Source organism: Nerophis ophidion, linkage group LG18, assembly GCF_033978795.1.
Source record: "Nerophis ophidion isolate RoL-2023_Sa linkage group LG18, RoL_Noph_v1.0, whole genome shotgun sequence".
NCBI classification, from domain to species: Eukaryota; Metazoa; Chordata; class Actinopteri; order Syngnathiformes; family Syngnathidae; genus Nerophis; species Nerophis ophidion.
In genome coordinates, this window is record NC_084628.1 from 13,743,782 (window position 1) to 13,762,941 (window position 19,160).

General features: G+C 34.9%; 1 protein-coding gene across 3 annotated transcripts in view; it reads left to right on the plus strand.

Moving 5' to 3' along the window:
• Nucleotides 1-1,084: 1,084 nt before the first annotated feature.
• The window catches only part of sgcg (sarcoglycan, gamma), a 31,831-nt gene continuing 13,755 nt past the window's right edge, over nt 1,085-19,160 (plus strand). The window contains exons 1-5 of one of the 3 annotated variants that reach the window (XM_061878789.1): nt 1,085-1,242; nt 10,927-11,127; nt 13,210-13,314; nt 17,480-17,570; nt 17,704-17,823. In XM_061878789.1, coding sequence (XP_061734773.1) covers nt 10,930-11,127; nt 13,210-13,314; nt 17,480-17,570; nt 17,704-17,823 — 514 coding nt within the window. In that variant the 5' untranslated portion in view covers nt 1,085-1,242; nt 10,927-10,929. Of the gene's footprint in view, nt 1,247-10,926; nt 11,128-13,209; nt 13,315-17,479; nt 17,571-17,703; nt 17,824-19,160 lie in introns of all 3 variants that reach the window. The other 2 variants (XM_061878788.1, XM_061878790.1) reach the window with 2 other exon arrangements.

Here is a 19,160-nt window from a genome sequence, read left to right on the forward strand (position 1 = left end):
TCCAAAATCCAGCATTTAGGACTTCTATTGGTCTTGTTTTCAGTTCAAAATGGATCTTTTCTAACTTGGTGCTTTTTGTAAATTTATCATTTGTGTTGCATTTATCTTTTTTAAGCCACAGGCGTAGAAGGCACTATGAGATATTGATACAGAGCGTCAGAATGAAGTTATCTTCTGTCACATGTTAGCTGGAGGCTAAAAGATGCTCTGATGTGATGCAGTCTGATGTCTCGGTACTGCACGGTGCACAGCATCATGTCGGGCAGCTACTGTTCACAACCATTGAAACCAATGTAATGCTATTTGCTTAACCAGTTCATCTTTTTAACATAGAAAGGCATTTAACAAGTCCCACGCAAATACATTTGGCGTGGCAAGTACTTCCTCTTACATCAGTAATTAGCTCAAATATTGCCTTGTATTAAAGGGAGGGTGTTAAAGTTAAATGAACATTTGATTAAATTCTAACAAATCTTGGGTTAACTCTTACTGGTGAATTATTTCATATGTATGGTAGTGCTGTAATTTTTAAAATGGCTTTACTGAGTACCACTTAATGTAGCTTGTATACCACCTTTGTACTCGAGCCACACTGAGAATCAATGCTGCAGTGCTGACAAGGAACTCATTTGACCATTGGCTTACTCTGAATTTGAGATTTTGAGCCTGAAGTATATATAAATGAAGTTATCAATGGATTATAGTACATGTTAATTCACTGTGACAATAGTACTGACCCAATCACAAAAAGGGATGTTTGAATGAGTTTGGTGTGGGAGAAGCCCATCAACTACCTTATGGTCCAATACTTAAGGCAATATAGTGCATTAAAAGTTCAAAACTGTAACTGTTTGGTTTTTAGTTCCAGGGCTTCATCTACAGTGCAAAACCTAAAGCACTGAAGCTCATGCTAACAACATGAGGTGGCCATCACCAAGGGTAAGAGATGCAAGGTCGCCATGGTGATACCAGGAAAGCTGTTATCAGTCAACACACATACTGTATGTTATTATTTTGTTAGTGTGCACTGCTTTGTGATCCCGCCCTCTCCCTCCCTTTGAGTGACTTGTGCAGGAGCAGTAGGAGCGCCGTCTGGTGTCAGGCGGGTGCATGAGTGGATTTATGGGCCGCAGCTGTTGAGCGGCTGTCAGACGTGTGCAAGCCAGGATCTCCTCCGCTGCTTCTGCTGCTGCTGCTTTTGGTCCACACACTGTCGTGTATAAAGGAGGGCGACTGAGCAAAGTCGGTGAGTACTCTTGTTCTTGTTTAGTTTCCTCTCCAAACTACAGTGTGAACTTTGAACTCTTTTTTAAATTTTTATTTTTTTTTTAAACACCTTGAGCTGTAACTGGACACAATGTGACCATACATGGGCAGCAATGAAAGAATAACTCAAACCAACACAACATGGTTAGTTAATTTTGGGAATATTGTATTTGATCATGTATTCAGCGACTGGAGCGTGTGCGTGGTGTCTTGTCTAAAATGTACTTTACAATACTATTTTTAGAATGAAAGGCAGCAGAATGGAGTCAAAGGACAAGACCGGAAGTCCGGTCTTGTCCAGATTTTTTTTTTTTCAGTGAGGTTCTTTCAGGACTTTTTAGTTCCCTTTTCGTGCAAATGTATTGAAAACATTCTCCATAACAGTTTATGTTGGAGAGCAGCCATTATTTCTGCTTGATCCATACGAAGGAATAATAAATGTGTGGTCATATAAAATTTTAGCTTGTTCGTGTTGAGAGAATAAATGAGCACATTTTAACAAGAATTAAGTCCTAAGGTTCCCAGCCTATACACAAAATATAAATGACTGTACGCAATGAGGGAATAGGTACTAAAATAAAGCTGTAATATATAGTAATCAAGTCATAATATGTACTGTATAATAGAAAGTATGGTTGTGATGTTGCGACAATATTGTAATTTTACAAGACAACTTGGAGAGTAATGAGAATAGTCATAAAGTTACAAGAATGAAAGTAATATTGTGATATTGTTAATGTTACGAAAATAATTCAATGTTTTGACACCAAATAGCAAATTATGAGAATAAAGTACTTTAATGTGAATAGGTTGTATAGTTAGAGCAAATATTCTGTTCGGCTATGACAGTTAAGTTATAATGTGACAGTTATGATATAAAATTGTAATTTTATGATTATTAAGTCATAATGTAGGTAAAATACTGATTAAGTTGTAAGGTTATGACAATTAATTTGCAATGTAAAATAATTAAATTGTGATATGACTATTAAGTTGTGGTTTAAGTCAAGTCAAGTGCTTTACAGGTTAAAAAAAGCATTTAAGACAATCAAGTCATACGGTTATGACAATAGGTCTTGGGGTTTGAGGTTGTGATATAAAATATTAAGACAAAGTTGTAAAGTTTCAAAAATAATGTTATAATTTAAGAGAGAACAAGTCTTTAAAGTAAAACAATTAGGTCATATTCTTTGCAAAAAAATGTCTGAATCATATGACGATAACATCATAAATGACAAGAATACATTGTAATATTATGACAAAATGTAACATAAAGGAAATACACTCAAAACAGTCATGTGAATAAAGCCATAATGTAAATGAAAATCATGTAGTAATATAAGAAAAATGAAGTTGAGAAGTTGTAGCGAGTATAAGAGTAAGGGTTGTGCTGTTTTGAGAATAGTCATAAGCTCCAAGAATCAAATCTTAATATTGTGACAGCACATTTCTAATGTTACAAGAAAAATGTGATGTTGTGACACTCAATATCTATTAGTATAAAAATTAAGTATTGTTAAAAATAGATATTTTCCAACAATTAACTTATGACAAGTCATAAAGTTTCTGATATGAAACTATAATATATGAAAGAAAATAGTCTTAGTTACCAAAAGTAAGTCGTAAATCTGGGAGGAAATGTTGTGATAGTATAATAATGAAGCTGTAAAGAAGGAATAAAAATTAGGGCCAAGAAATTGTAATGTGATGAGGATGAAGCCGTGCTGTTATGACAATTAAATCATAAAGTTATGGGAATAAAAAAACAAATCTAATATATAAAAAAATATATGGGAATAAAGTAATGGCACGAGGAAAAGGCTTAAAGTTAGTATACTCATTTATAAAGGTAAGAAAATGAATTGTTATTGCTGTGTAAACAAACTTAAAGGTATGACATTTAAGTTGCGATATAATGTAATATTACAAGAATAAGTCGCATGGTTATGATTAGGAACCTTACCAGCTTGGTGTAATAATGTTACAAAAATAAAGATGTAATATTACAAGAATAAGTAGTACAGCTACAAAAAAAAATCCTAAAAAAATAAAGTCTAAATGTTACAAAAATAAAGTTGGGCTTTTATGAGAATAACAAGTAAAGTAATTGTAGGCATAAAGTGGTAGAATAATTTACTGCTAATGTTACAAGAATATAGTGGTTTTAAAAAGTACTAGAGTTGATGTTACATCAAATCTGTGAACATTAGTCCAAGGATAAGGCGTCAAAACAAAAATATGAACTTGAGGAAAAAGATTTTCCTTGAGAATGTCAGCTTGTATCCCAAAAATGTTGCATTCCTGGCACCGCAGTTTGACCAGGCTGCTTGGGGAGTGTTTTTGTTTTGTTGCTAGGCAACAGTTAGCTGCCTGTGGTTCAAGGAAGGATGAAAGAGTAATGTTAGTAGACTCTTTCAAAGTAATGTGTTCATTTCCGCTAATTGGATCAAATTCATTAAGATCACAATGAGCTCTTTGGTTATAACACGGATCATCAACTTGTAGAAGAAGCACCTTCTGACTGTGTTTTCTACTTTGGATCAACTCATCACTCCACTAATGATGTCTTGGAAGGAAGCAGGTAGACTGTACATTCTGCTTTGTGTGGTCTCTCGTAATATTTGCGTCTTTTCTCTCAAGTCTTTTCTTCTGGAATTCTATTTGGAGCAAAATGAGGCTTAAAGTACAACATGCTCCTTCCTTTAGTCCTAATGCACTTGTTATCATCATTCTTCTATAGTTCTCATAAAATTGACTATTATATCCTTAGAGCAGGGGTAACCAACAAGGTGGCCGCGGGCACCAGGTATCCCGTAAGGACCAGATGAGTTGCCCGCTGGCCTGTTCTTAAAATAGCTCAAATAGCAGCACTTACCAGTGAGTTGTCTCTATTTTTTAAATTTTATTTATTTACTAGCAAGCTGGTCTCGCTTTGCTCGACATTTTTAATTCTTAGAGAGACAAAAATCAAATAGAATTTGAACATCCAAGAAAATATTTTAAAGACTTGGTCTTCACTTGTTTAAATAAATTCATTTATCTTTTTACTTTGCTTCTTATACATTTCAGAAAGACAATTTTAGAGAAATAATACAACCTTAAAAATGATTTTAGGATTTTTAAACACATATACCTTTTTATCTTTTAAATTCCTTCCTCTTCTTTCCTGACAATTTAAATCAATGTTCAAGTAAAAAAAAGAATTTGTTGTAAAGAATAATAAATACATTTTAATTAAATTCTTCATTTTAGCTTCTGTTTTTTCGACGAAGAATATTTGTGAAATATTTCTTCAAACTTTTTATGATTAAAATTCCCAAAAATTATTCTTGCAAATCTAGAAAATCTGTAGAATCAAATTTAAATCTTATTTCAAAGTCTTTTGAATTTCTTTTAAAATTTTTGTTCTGGAAAATCTAGAAGAAATAATGATTTGTCTTTGTTAGAAATATATCCTAGTCCAATTTGTTATATATTCTAACAAAGTGCAGATTTGATTTTAACCTATTTAAAACATGTCATCCAAATTCTAAAATTAATCTTAATCCGGAAAAATGACTAATGATGTTCCATAAATTCCCTTTTTTATTTTTTCAAAAAGATTCGAATTAGCTAGTTTTTCTATTCATTTTTTTCAGTTGAATTTTTAATTTTAAAGATTCGAAATTGAAGATAAACTATGTTTCAAAATTTTATTAAATTTTTTCGGGTTTTCTCCTCTTTTAAACCGTTCAATTAAGTGTTTTTTTCATCATTTATTCGTTACAAAAAAACTTCCGTGAAAGGAAAAAAAAATGTACGACGGAATGACAAACAGAAATACCCATTTTTTTATATATATATAGATTTATTTATTAAAGGTAAATTGAGCAAATTGGCTATTTCTGGCAATTTATTTAAGTGTGTATCAAACTGGTAGCCCTTCGCATTAATCATTACCCAAGAAGTAGCTCTTGGTTTCAAAAGGTTGGTGACCTCTGCCTTAGAGTATCATGACCTTTCTCTTAAAATTTACACTTTATTTTCATTATTTTACATTACAATATAACTTTTTACTCAAAATTACAACTCTATAACTACCTTAACACGCAGTTTTATTCTTGTAACACTATGGTATTTTAGGGGTGTCTAGATCCAATACGAATATCTGATATCTGTCTGATATTAGCAAATATCTGATTTAAATCTGCTTGCATCTAAAATCTCAGGTACACGCGGTCCAGACAGTTAACATCTAAATGTCCTCCAATATGAACACAAAGGTGATCTTTTATTCTATTTTTGTCAAATAGCTAACATGGTGGGCCATGAGCTACTGGGAGCTAACAGCTACCCAACAGCTAAGCGTAGTAAGTGTCCCTAATTGCACAATATTGCGATTTAAAGCACCACACTGTTTTTTTATTAGTTTTGGAACTAGTAATCTATTTCTCTTGGTTTCATTTGCTTGATTGGTCTTTTGCTTGATGTTGGATTTCTGTTGCTGAAAAAAATACTTTTTAGCCTTTTTCTTGAAGTAAATATATATGGGTCGAAATTGACCCGTAACACCATAGATGTTACAATAGTTACAATTCTTAAAATGAAAAAATAAACAAAACACATTTATTGAAGGGATTTGTTCTAATACCCCTTAGTAATAGTTAGGTAACACAACAACCTTTTTTTATTTATATGATTCTCTTGAGGTTTGTTTTACCATTTTTAGAAATTGAAATCGAGGGGTATACTGACAAAATAAGGCCCAATGGCCCAAACCAAAAATATTAAAACCAATATTTTCAAGGATAAGGAAGCCTAACAAGGTAACCAAGAGATGAGAAACTGGATGATAGATAATTGTTTTTAGTGTATTTTACAGCTGATTTAAAACATGGATCAAAACCGACCCGTTAACATAAGAGATGGTAACAGAAAGCTAACACAAGAGGAAGGTTAACACTCCTCTACAACTTAATGATACATAAATCAATTGTAGACGGTTGATAATAAATGGGTTAGTGCTTTTTTTACACATATTTTTGTTCTCCGCTTGATTAATCTTACTTTATCAAGCCTTTTCTAACTTTCCACACAACAAAATAATAAAAATTGGCCATAAATGATTAATGCTGTTATCGTATGGGGTTAATATCAGTATCGGCCAACAGATTGGAAGTAAAAAAGTTGTATCGAGGCACCCCTACTTTTTTTCTTCCTTAAAATGTTTTTATTGTCACAATCTTATGAAATAGTTTTAGTCAATTGCAACTAAAATCCCATAATATTAGTATCTATTGAACGGGACAAGCGGTAGAAAATGGATGGATGGATGGTCACAATTGTGACTTTATTCCATAAATCCTTTGAACTTGTTTTCTTACTATTACCACCTTTTAGGCATAATTATGAATTTATCCCTTCATTATTATGTATTTCTTCATACAATAATGCATTTTTTTCCCGACATAAGAGCTTTTTTTGTGCACAATTTGAACTCATATCTTCTTAATAATTCTAAATAATGTATAACATTTTTATAACACTTTTCTAGACACTTAAAGCACTTTCCAGTGAGAACTGAGACCCATCACTCCACTTTGATGATGCCTTGCACAAGGACACGTCTAGGATAACGGAAGCTATATTCTAACCAGGAACTCTCAAGTTGTTATAGGGGACCGCTCCTCCGTCTGAGCCACGCATCTAACATTTGTGTAATTAAAATGCTCTCTACTTCAGTCACACAATATTTTTGTGACATAATTTTTTTTCCCTATTCAAAAACAATGGCAAATATTCCAATTTTCAACTTTTTCTGGCAAAATGTCAACTTTATTCTGATAATCTGTTTTTTTTTATGATTTGTGACTCGGATAAGGAGGATAACTGTTCACCTACAGTATTTTTTTTTAATCCCCTATTAATTTTGTAATATTATATATTTTTGCATGTGATTAACATTAATAGTAATCATTTATCTCAAAATATTATTATACAGTAATATTTTAAAATACGATTTTTTTTTTAAACAATTTTTTTGTATGATATTTTCATTATTCATAAAGTGTGCTCCTAGATAGACTAGTTATAGTTTCAGATGTACTTCCAGTATAAACAGACACAACTGCCAGCCTCTGCTCAGGGTTTGTGAGCAGCCTTCTTCCCAAAGCAGAAGAATGACTAGAGGGTAACTTAGTTTTGTTTGCTGCAGTCCTTTGGCACTCTGCTTCTTGTCATGGTGTCCAAGTGCTGACTGGGGGCCATGATGCCAGCTGTTGTAGATGGAGCTCCATCTGCCTTCATGTCAGCAAACTGATTCTTGTTGGTGTCGTTGTTGTAGATGCAATCAGCTTGATCTGCATCTCAGGAGGCTTCATCATTTATTAGCTGTAAAACACTTTCTACTCATTCTGCTTTCCCTTTTGTGCAAAGATGCTGGAAAAGCCGTCAAGTTTTCCGCTGGCACCATGAGTCACATTTGCACTTTGTGCATGGGTGTGTGGTTGTGTGTGTGGTTGTGTGGTTGTGTGTGTGTGTGTGTGTGTGTGTGTGTGTGTGTGTGTGTGTGTGTTCAAACCTAAAGTATGTGACAAACAATAAAATGTAAGGAAAGAATTAAGAAAGCAACAACTGAATGGGGAGAGAATGTAATCCCTATTGATACTTTAACGCAGGGGTCACCAACGCGGTGCCCACGGGCACCAGGTAGCCCGTAAGGACCAGATGAGTCGCCCGCTGGCCTGTTCTAAAAATAACTCAAATAGCAGCACTTACCAGTGAGCTGCCTCTATTTTTTAAATTTAATTTATGTACTAGCAAACTGGTCTCGCTTTGCTCGACATTTTTAATTCTAAGAGAGACAAAACTCAAAATAGAATTTGAAAATCCAAGAAAATATTTGAAAGACTTGGTCTTCACTTGTTTAAATACATTCATTTATTTTTTTACTTTGCTTCTTATAACTTTCAGAAAGACAATTTTAGAGAAAAAATACAACCTTAAAAATGATTATAGGATTTTTAATCACAGATACCTTTTTACCTTTTAAATTCCTTCCTCTTCTTTCCTGACAATTTATATCAATGTTCAAGTATTTTCTTTTTGTATTGTAAAGAATAATAAATACATTTTAATTTAATTGTTCATTTTAGCTTCTGTTTTTTTGACAAAGAATATTTGTGAGATATTTCTTCCAACTTATAATTAAAATTCCAAAAAATTATTCTGGCAAATCTAGAAAATCTGTAGAATCAAATTTAAATCTTATTTGAAAGTCTTTTGAATTTCTTTAAAAAAAAAAAATGTTCTGGAAAATCTAGGAGAAATAATGATTTGTCTTTGTTAAAAATATATATTGGTCCAATTTGTTATATATTATAACAAAGTGCAGATTGGATTTTAACCTATTTAAAACATGTCATCAAAATTCAAAAATTAATCTTAATCAGGAAAAATGACTAATGATGTTCCATAAATTCTCTTTTTAAATTTTTTCCAAAAGATTCGAATTAGCTTGTTTTTCTCTTAATTTTTTCTGTTGAATTTTAAAGAGTCGAAATTGAAGATAAACGTATGTTTCAAAATCTAATTTAAATTTTTTTCGTGTTTTCTCCTCTTTTAAACCGTTCAATTAAGTGTTTTTTTCATCATTTATTTTCTTCCAAAAACCTTCCGTAAAAGGAAAAAAAATGTTCGACGGAATGACGGACAGAATTACCCATTTTTTTTATATGTATAGATTTATTTAAGGTAAATTGAACAAATTGGCTATTTCTGGCAATTTATTTAAGTGTGTATCAAACTGGTAGCCCTTCGCATTAATCAGTACCCAATAAGTAGCTCTTGGTTTCAAAAAGGTTGGTGACCCCTGCTTTAATGCATCAAGCGGACGCGTTATGTCCAATTATGGCCGCAGTATATGAATTTCTGCAAATTAAGAATCCTTAATTATAAATCAAATATTTTCAAAATTACAACATAAATATTGTTTATTATCTTCTAAATACATGTTTTAACTTCATGAGAGCCCCCTAGAGAAGTGCTAACGCCCTTTAGTCACCTTTGCAGTCTTTTCATTCAATGTAGCAATATTGCCTGAGGCTGAGTCAATCAGTGGCCACAGTACTGAACAGCGCGTGCTGATTGGTTTGGTCTCCTTTTGTAGCCAATACTATTGTATTACTGATATTTTAAATACATTTAGCCATTTTATGCTTAAAAACGCTTGATTTAGAACCAAACAATTGGAGAATATGCTTTAGAAGATGTAAAACAAAATATCTCCCCAAAATGTGGCAAAGCCGTAATATTTGAAGTGCGGTCTGACGAGAAAAGACCGTAGCTTTTCTTTATTCCCATATTCTTACACACATGTTTTGTACAATGTTATTCATGTATGGTAATGGTAAGATTTTGCCCACAATATTTTTGACTAAACTGATTGTTTCTTGTCCGAAATAGAGACTACAGACTTTATTCTTGCTATTTTCGCTTTGTCCTTCTAAAATGACTTCTTAATTCTCATAAATCAAATAATTTAGGATTTCAAATACATGTAGTTATAACTCCAGTTTCACAATATTTGACCCTTTCCCTTACAAAATCACTGTTTTATATGCTTATTTACAGTACTTATTTGCATAATAATTTGATATTTATACCACATAATTGCATCTATATCTAAATTTTACTTTTTATCCTTTATTCTCAATGTTATAGAGATGTTGTGTAATTACATTCCCTATTTATACCTCACATCAATAATGTTTTTTTTCAGGTAATTATAACTTCAGTCCCACAATATTTTGCCTTTTCTTTTACAATATGTCATTGTTTTTAAACGATTCCTTATTTGCATAACATAATTGCGACAATGCTGTGATGAGGTGGCGACTTGTCCAGGGCGTACCCCGCCTTCCGCCCGAATGCAGCTGAGATAGGCTCCAGCGACCCCTTGAGGGACGATTGGGAAAAAATGGCTCCAACACCCCCCATGATCCCAAAAGGGACAAGCGGTAGAAAATGGATGCATGGATAATTGCGACATTATCTGGGCAAAATGTGACTTTTTAAAAGAAAAAAATGTTAATGGTCTTAAAAGTGATTTTGTTTTGTTGTGTTAACTTTTTTTTTCTCTTTAAGTTACATTACAAGTTACACGATGTCGATTTTCATCTTCATTTATGACATCTTTATTTTTGCTATTTTATATTAATCCATTATTTTTTTTAAATCACCAAGCTACACCAGTTTAGTCTCATAATATTTTATCTTTTTCTAAAAAAAATAGTTTTTTTGTATGGTCACTTACTTTCATAATATTATGATATTTTTAATACTTAATTATGACTTTATTTCAGCAAAATTTTACTTTTTTGTCCTCTGTTTTTACGATCCTGGAGTGATTTTGTTTGATTACATTAAATGTGTATGTAACTTTTTGCCTATCAAATTTTGACTGAAGTCATTCAGTTTTTACTTTTTCTTCCAAAAAAAAGTCCACCTTTATTTTTGTTTTTTTAAAATTATGACTGATAATCTCACAACTTTATAAAGCCCTATTACATCATGTAATATTTAGGTTTTCCTTATGTACATAATTTTATTCTTCCAAATTTGTGTTTACAATGTTGCTGCATCAATAAGTTGTTTCTGCTGCTGCTGTGGTGCCTATTGTAGCAGATGGCGGGCGAGCAGTACATCAGAACCACCACAGAGGGCAGCAGCGTGCTAAGGCCTGTGACTGAGCACGTCTACAAGATCGGCATCTATGGCTGGAGGAAGCGCTGCCTTTACCTCTTTGTGCTGCTGCTGCTCATCATCCTGGTCATCAACCTGGCTCTCACCATCTGGATCTTCAGGGTCATGTGGTTCAACTCGGTACGTACCATCTGTTCTTAGCCCCAAATTATCCGTTCTGTAGCCAAATACTGACTTTTATATGATAAATGTTTCTTGTTTGGCAAAAAAAGGCCAGAGATTCTACAAAAAAAGTTTATTTATTGCATTACATTGTGTTTTTTTCAGTTGATTTCTTTATAAATCCAATACAATATATTTTTTGCCACACACATTATAGTAGGGCAATTCAATTGGCGGCCTGGGGGCCGAATTTGGTCCGGGAATGACACCGTACTGGCCCCCAAGTTCAGGTCAAATTTTAGGACACAAACATTTTTGCAGCAAATTACTCAAAAAAATAAGAGGTCCCCTTGTATAGAGGGACTTGGAGCACTGTAAAAACATTGACAGGTCTGTGCATTGACAGTTGAACCTCCTAAAGGCCAGCAGACACTTGTATTTTGCATAACAGGGCTATTATCTTAAGAAATGTATATCTGATAAAATAAAGAGACCAAAAACAAATGTCTACTGCAGAGGATGTCCGTTGTCAAAATAAGAACAACAACAAAGGGAAAAGGGGCACTTCAGTTGAATATCCCTGGTTTGACTTTTAAAGGGGAACATTATCACCAGACCTATGTAAGCGTCAATATATACCTTGATGTTGCAGAAAAAAGACCATATGTTTTTTAACCGATTTCCGAACTCTAAAAGGGTGGATTTGGCGATTTAAACGCCTTTCAATTGTTCGCTGTCAGAGCAATGACTTTCACCTGTGACGTCACAACGGGAAGCAATCCGACATTTTCTCAAACACATTACACACACTAAGTCAAATCAGCTCTGTTATTTTCTGTTTTTTCGACTGTTTTCCGTACCTTGGAGACATTATGCCTCGTCGGTGTGTTGTCGGAGGGTGTAACAACACGAACAGAGACAGATTCAAGTTGACTTACGTGGAGTGTGCTAATCCGACATATCACGGCATGCTAATCGATGCTAACATGCTATTTAGGCTAGCTGTATGTACATATTGCATCATTATGCCTCATTTGTAGCTATATTTGCATCCAGCCTTTCCCTCCACCCACATTTAATGCCAAACAAACACATACCAATCAACGGATTCAAGTTGCACCAGTGTCAAAAGATGCGAAAGTCCCTCGTTTGTTCTCCACACTTTACCGACGATAGCGATGCTACGACAGAGATGTGTGGATATCCTGCGACACTCAAAGCAGATGCATTTCCAACGATAAAGTCAACGAAATCACAAAGATGAGTTTTGTTGATGTTATTGACTTATCTGCTAATCGACATATTTGCTCACGGCATGACTGCAAGCTAATCGATGCTAACATGCTATTTAGGCTAGCTGTATGTACATATTGCATCATTATGCCTCATTTGGAGCTTTATTTGCATCCAGCCTTTCCCTCCACCCACATTTAATGCCAAACAAACACTTACTAATCGATGGATTCAAGTTGCCTCAGTGGTCAAAAGATGCAATCGTTGGTTAGAAGGCGATCGCCGAATTCGTCCTCGTTGCCGCTGTCTGTCGTGATATGGGTCAATAGCTTCAGTTTCTTCAATTTTGTTTTTGCTATCTGCCTCCACACTCCAACCATCCGTTTCAATAGATGCGTAATCTGTTGAATCGCTTGTCACAGGACAATAGACGGGTGGCTTTAACGACGATTAAAATCAGGCACTTTGAAGCAGTTTTTCGGGATATTGCGTGATGGATAAAATTTTGAGAAAAACTTCGAAAAATAAAATAAGCCACTGGGAACTGATTTTTTATTGGTTTTAACCCTTCAGAAATTGTGATAATGTTCCCCTTTAACTGTCATAGAGACGATTTTTGACTGCTTTTTTTTACAGATGGTCCTTAAAAAAACAGAGTACTCCTATAAATGTGACAAAATAAACCGACCAAAATCAAATGTTGACTGTAGAGGATCCCTGCCATAAAAAAGGACAGGAAGAAACGTCAGAAAGTTCACTTCAGGCTTTCGAATTGGGCGCTGCCCCACTTGGCCCCAATGCAAGCTGTTGTGTATTTAAGTGTCGCATTCAAGTACCTGCCTAACTACATGCACTGTGTGACCTCAGGAAGGGCTGGGCCTTCTGCAGGTCCACTCTGACGGCGTCAAGCTGGAGGACGGCGAGTCTGAGTTCCTGCTGCCTCTCTACGCTCAGGAGATCCACTCAAGAGAAGTATGAGAACATTCTCCTCTTTCTCTCCCTGCTCGTAAACCCGTCATTTCTTAACCAAATCCTCCCCGACTAATTGTTGAAATCTGTGCGTCCTCGTCGAGATGTCCAACCGTCTTCAGCACTGCTGCGGTGGCGTCTCAGAGGCGGTCGAGCTTTAACCGTTTTCACGCCGCACACGTGCTCCTGCAGCGAGCTTCCCTTTAACCTCAGGGATGTTTGTGGTGGGAAAAGTCGCGTTATTCGACTGCCTGCTGGCAGCAGATGGGAACACTTTACTGCCTTTTCTTTCCCAAACTCAAAATGAGGAATGGTTTACAAATAGTCTGAGATTTATCTTCAACACGTAAAACCGTTTTATTTGGATCAGGCCTACTTTACACCTCGACATGGACCAAAAATAGTATCTTATTCTTTAATTTTCATCAAGTTTTGACAGATTTAATGACTTAGATCGTCACACTATTCAACAGGTAGCCTGGGAATGACATAACTTCTTAACTCGGGCGAGTTCAGGTCAAAACTTGGGAGATAAACATTGTTGCAGTGAATATCTAGTGCTCCTGTTGTATAGAGCAGTGGATCTCAAATTTACACTAAGTACCAACTTAGAAAACACTTGGCTTTGCTAGTGCCACCAGAATGATCGAAACTAAAATACAGTAGAATAGTAGGCCTAAGTATTCATTAAAAACAAGGCAGAGGTCTCGTTTGAAAAGTATATTTAATAATATGGCGACTGTAACATTACACACAGTTTGAACAGTAAAGCTGTGTTTGAATATTTAAGTGATTCATTGGCATCGCACTGGATGGAGCCTACGTACCACAGTTTGACAATCATTGGTATAGAGCAGGGGTCACCAGCGCGGTGCCCGTAAGGACCAGATGAGTTGCCCGCTGGTCTGTTCAAAAAATAGCTCAAATAGCAGCACTTACCAGTGAGTTGCCTCTATTTTTTTAATTTTATTTATTAACTAGCAAGCTGGTCTCGCTTTGCTTGACATTTTTAATTCTAAGAGAGACAAAACTCAAATAGAATTTGAAAATCCCAAGAAAATATTTTAAAGACTTGGTCTTCACTTGTTTAAATAAAATAATTTATTTTTTTTATTTTGCTTCTTATAACTTTCAGAAAGACAATTTCTGAGAAAAAATACAACCTTAAAAATGATTTTAGGATTTTTTTAAAACATATACCTTTTTACCTTTTAAATTCCTTCCTCTACGTTCCTGACAATTTAAATCAATGTTCAAGTAAATTTATTTTTTTCATTTGTAAAGAATAATAAATACATTTTAATTTAATTTTTCATTTTGGCTTCTGTTTTTTCGACGAAGTATATTTGTGAAATATTTCTTCAAACTTATTATGATTCAAATTCCAAGAAATTATTCTGGCGAATCCAGAAAATCTGTAGAATCAAATTTAAATCTTATTTCAAAGTCTTTTGAATTTCTTTAAAAAAATTTGTTCTGGAAAATCTAGAAGAAATTATGATTTGTCTTTGTTAAAAATATAGCTTGGTCCAATTTGTTATATATTCTAACAAAGTGCAGATTTGATTTTAACCTATTTAAAAAATGTCATCCAAATTCTAAAATTAATCTTAATCAGGAAAAATGACAAATGATGTTCCATAAATTCTCTATTTTAATTTTTTCAAAAAGTTTTGAATTAACTAGTTTTTCTCCATTTTTTACGGTTGAATTTTATATTTTAAAGAGTCGAAATTGAAGATAAACTATGTTTCAAAATTAAATTTTTATTGTTTTTGTGTTTTCTCCTCTTTTAAACCGTTCAATTGAGTGTTTTTTTCATCATTTATTCTCTACAAAAAACCTTGCGGAAAAGGAAAAAAAATGTACAATGGAATAACAGACAGTAATATCAATTTATATATATATATATATATAGGTTTATTTATTAAAGGTAAATTGAGAAAATTGGCTATTTCTGGCCATTTATTTAAGTGTGTATCAAACTGGTAGCCCTTCGCATTAATCAGTACCCAAGAAGTAGCTCTTGGTTTCAAAAAGGTTGCCGACCCCTGGTATAGAGGAACTCGGACCACTGTAAACACATTGGCAGATCCTTGCATTGACATTTTAACCTTGCGGCAAGCATAGAACACTGGGGTCCAAACCTGTAAGGCATTCCTCAAGGCACCATTTTAAGTCCTCTCATTTTTGGAAGTCAACTATTTTTTTTTCGGAAGGAGATTTATGTAACCAAACCAGTAATAAGATTAAAGTTACTTATTCAAGTCACTGTGTCTTATTATCCCCCTGATTTTTTTCCTCAGTAAAAAAATATATAAAATTGCTTTGCTATGTCTCGAGGAGTGCACGCGACAAGTCATGTTTTCCATACAATGACGTGTAATACATACTCTGAGCACGTAAGCAGGCCTGTAGATAGGTATATTCTTGCTTGAAATGCAGCCATTACTTTAAACATAGTAAAACAATAAAACCAAGTGTTACACTGGTTTTGTACCCTAAGGTCCCATTTTAGGTCCTGTCTTTTCCATGATTTTGGGTTATTTTAACTGGTGGCCCGTGAGTTCAGTTGAAAAAACTGGATAGAGACTCACATTTTGTTAGCAGATTCTTAAAAACACTAGTGTGCTGTCATAGAGAAGATATTTTACTAGTTTGTTTGCATAATGTCCCTGAAAACAACAGAACGCTCCTGTAACTCTGACTAAATAAATAGACCAAAAGCAAATGTCCACTCAAGAGGACACTGGTAGTCCGGAATATATCAAATAAGACTCCGGTCCTTCGCTCTCTGGAAATGTGGCCCCCAAAACAATTTATTCAACAATGTAGTTGAATAGTTAAATTCTTGTTCAACAAACCCTAACCCTAACCCTAACTCTGCTGGTCACAGCCAAGATGTGCACACATTTTTTTATTAGAACTATACACAAAATATAAATATTTATTATTATTAATAATTAATTAATGATAGTAATAGATTTCTCTCCACCTATCACCAGAGTGACTCACAAATAAGCCTCACTACAGTACAATTATTGTGTACTGTTGCTTTAAAGGCCTACTGAAATGAGATTTTCTTATTTAAACGGGAATAGTAGGTCCATTCTATGTGTCATTCTTGATCATTTCGCGATATTGCCATATTTTTGCTGAAAGGATTTAGTTCGCAACTTTTGGTTGCTAATAGAAAAGCCTTGCCTTTACCGGAAGTAGCAGACAATGTGCGCGTGTCGTCACGGGTTGTAGGGCTCCTCACATTGTTTATAATCATAGCCACCAGCAGCAAGAGCTATTTGGACCCAGAAAGCGACGATTTCCCCATTAATTTGAGCGAGGATGAAAGATTTGTGGATGAAGAAAGTCAGAGTGAAGCCCCCCCCCAAAAAAAGGCGACAACTCCGGGAGTGTTTCAGTGTTAATAGTGTTTTAGTGAGATTCTAAAGTCATGCCTGAAAGTCGGATGACTGCAGTGAACGCCAGTGTCTCTGAGAGAAGCTGAGGAGCCAAGATCACAGCTGCCTTTTTGAGCTGCAGGGGGAGGTCGCATAATCCACTGAAGTCTCCGGCAAGAGCCGACTTAATATCACAATTTTCCCATCCAAAAACTTGCTGGTTGACGTAGAGAAACATGTTCGCTTGACCGCTCTGTGTTAAAGCTTCACAACAAACAAAGAAACACCGGCTGTGTTTCGGTTGCTAACGGCAGCTGCAATCCACCGCTTTCCACTAACAGCATTCTTATTTGACGTCTCCATTATTAATTGAACAAATTGCAAAAGATTCAGCAACACAGATGTCCAAAATACTGTGTAATTATGCGATGAAAAGAGACGACTCTTAGCCATGAGTGGTGCTGGGCTAAAATGTCCGCTCCAACCAATAACGTCACAAGCACGCATCAACATTCCGCGACATTTTCAACTGGATACCTTGCGGGAAATTTAAAATTGTAATTTAGTAAACTAAAAAGGCCTTATTGGCATGTGTTGCAATGTTAATATTTCATCATTGATATATAAACTATCAGACTGCGTTTCAGTAGGCCTTTAAGACATGGCTTCTAAAACTGCGGTGGTACTTGGTGAAAAAAGTTGCTTTAAGATATTTTTGTTTATAGAAACATCCTATCAGGCAAACCTTTTGAAATATTATTTTCTCTCAGGAATTACCACTTCTTGTACACTCGGAAACGGAAAATGTTTTCCTCAACGCCCGAGACGAAAACGGCAACGTGACAGGGAGGATGTCTGTTGGTGAGACACACCCGTCATGACATATTGTGTTCTTGAATGCGCTACAGTAATGTTGAATTAGTAAAAAAAAAAAAAACATTTCCACCAGATGGCGATGATTTTAACATTGGACTTGTCTGAAATATCCTTGCAGGTCCAAGACAGGCTGAGGGACACACTACCAACGTGGTCCTCAGCGCCCACAATGACAACATGCTGTTCAGTGCAGATGGCAAACAGACTGTGATTGGACCCGACAAACTGCGCATCACAGGTAAAATTACATTTGAAAAAAATGCAAATAGCAGCAGAGAATAAAGTCAAATCAAATAAAAATGTGGCTCAAAATACAAATACATTTAGATTAGAAGTTTATTTAAGAAATGAAGAATACAATTAATAAAATATGCCTTTTCAAAATATGAAAATAAAGTAAATTAAAAGGTTGTTATACAAAAACTTTAAATGAAATAAAATGTAATACTTGTAAAATAGAACTAAACAGAAATGAAACGGGTGTTTTAAAAGTTGGATGGAAGTAAATTGGGTTAAAAAAAAATACTATAAAAAGTATGCTTGTACTGAAGTTGATGACACAGCAGTCATCGAATAATTCTCCGCCAACACTATTGGGTCATTTTTATTGGTGGTAGCAAAAATAAAGTGGAGCTAAAAATCATACATCAGAAACATTTAATGCTAACACATACTGACCTACAGTATTATATTTATTTAATAAACAAAGGGGCTGATTAAACCTTGTTTTTACACCATGATGTCCCCACGCGGCATCAAAAACATCATTGTGTGTATTCATGCAGCTGTAGGTCAACCACCTCACACATGGATGATTGATGATTGGGGGCGTGTCAGCCGCTGGCTTCATTACGCTCGGGTTGACTTTAACACAAACACACACACACACACACTCAAGAGTGGAGTGAGCAGTCCAAATGAATGTAGGAAGCACATTTGGATCCACATTGTGATTCTTTAATGTCTCCTCCGCTGTCTCACCTCGTTTGTCTTCTTCTCACATCTGCTGATTTGGTGGAGTCCAAGTGAGTGGAGGTCGCATTGCTGCAGGCCCGTCTAGTCAGTTCCCTTTGTGTAATAATAATGCTATTAATAATAATACTGCTAGCAGCATATGCAGTCTACATGTTTGTAGCTGTGTGTAATTAAAATTTGTCAACCAAATACCTTTAAAAAAACAAAAAACAAATCTGTAGCTTGCATCTGGCCAGTCTGCATCTTTTTAACCCCTTAGGGCCATCATAGTTCTCGCTCATACTAGCCAATGCGCAAGTCTGAGTCTGAGTTGTTGTCTATTTACACACTCACATACAAAAATATATACACAGCACCTGTTGCTAGGCAGATTACGTAAGTTTGACCTAACCAAACATTTGTCATCATCTTGGCCCCGCCCAATTCTGAACAGGACTGACCACTCTGAATATGAAATATATAGCGGCTGATACACTGAAGACTAGCATGGACTAAATTACATGCAGGCTTGATAGCACAGGCAAAGCTGATGCACTAAACGTGGGCCCATAGTCTTGCAGCTCTTCAGTGAGCAGAATAAGGAGTGCAATTAATTTAGCA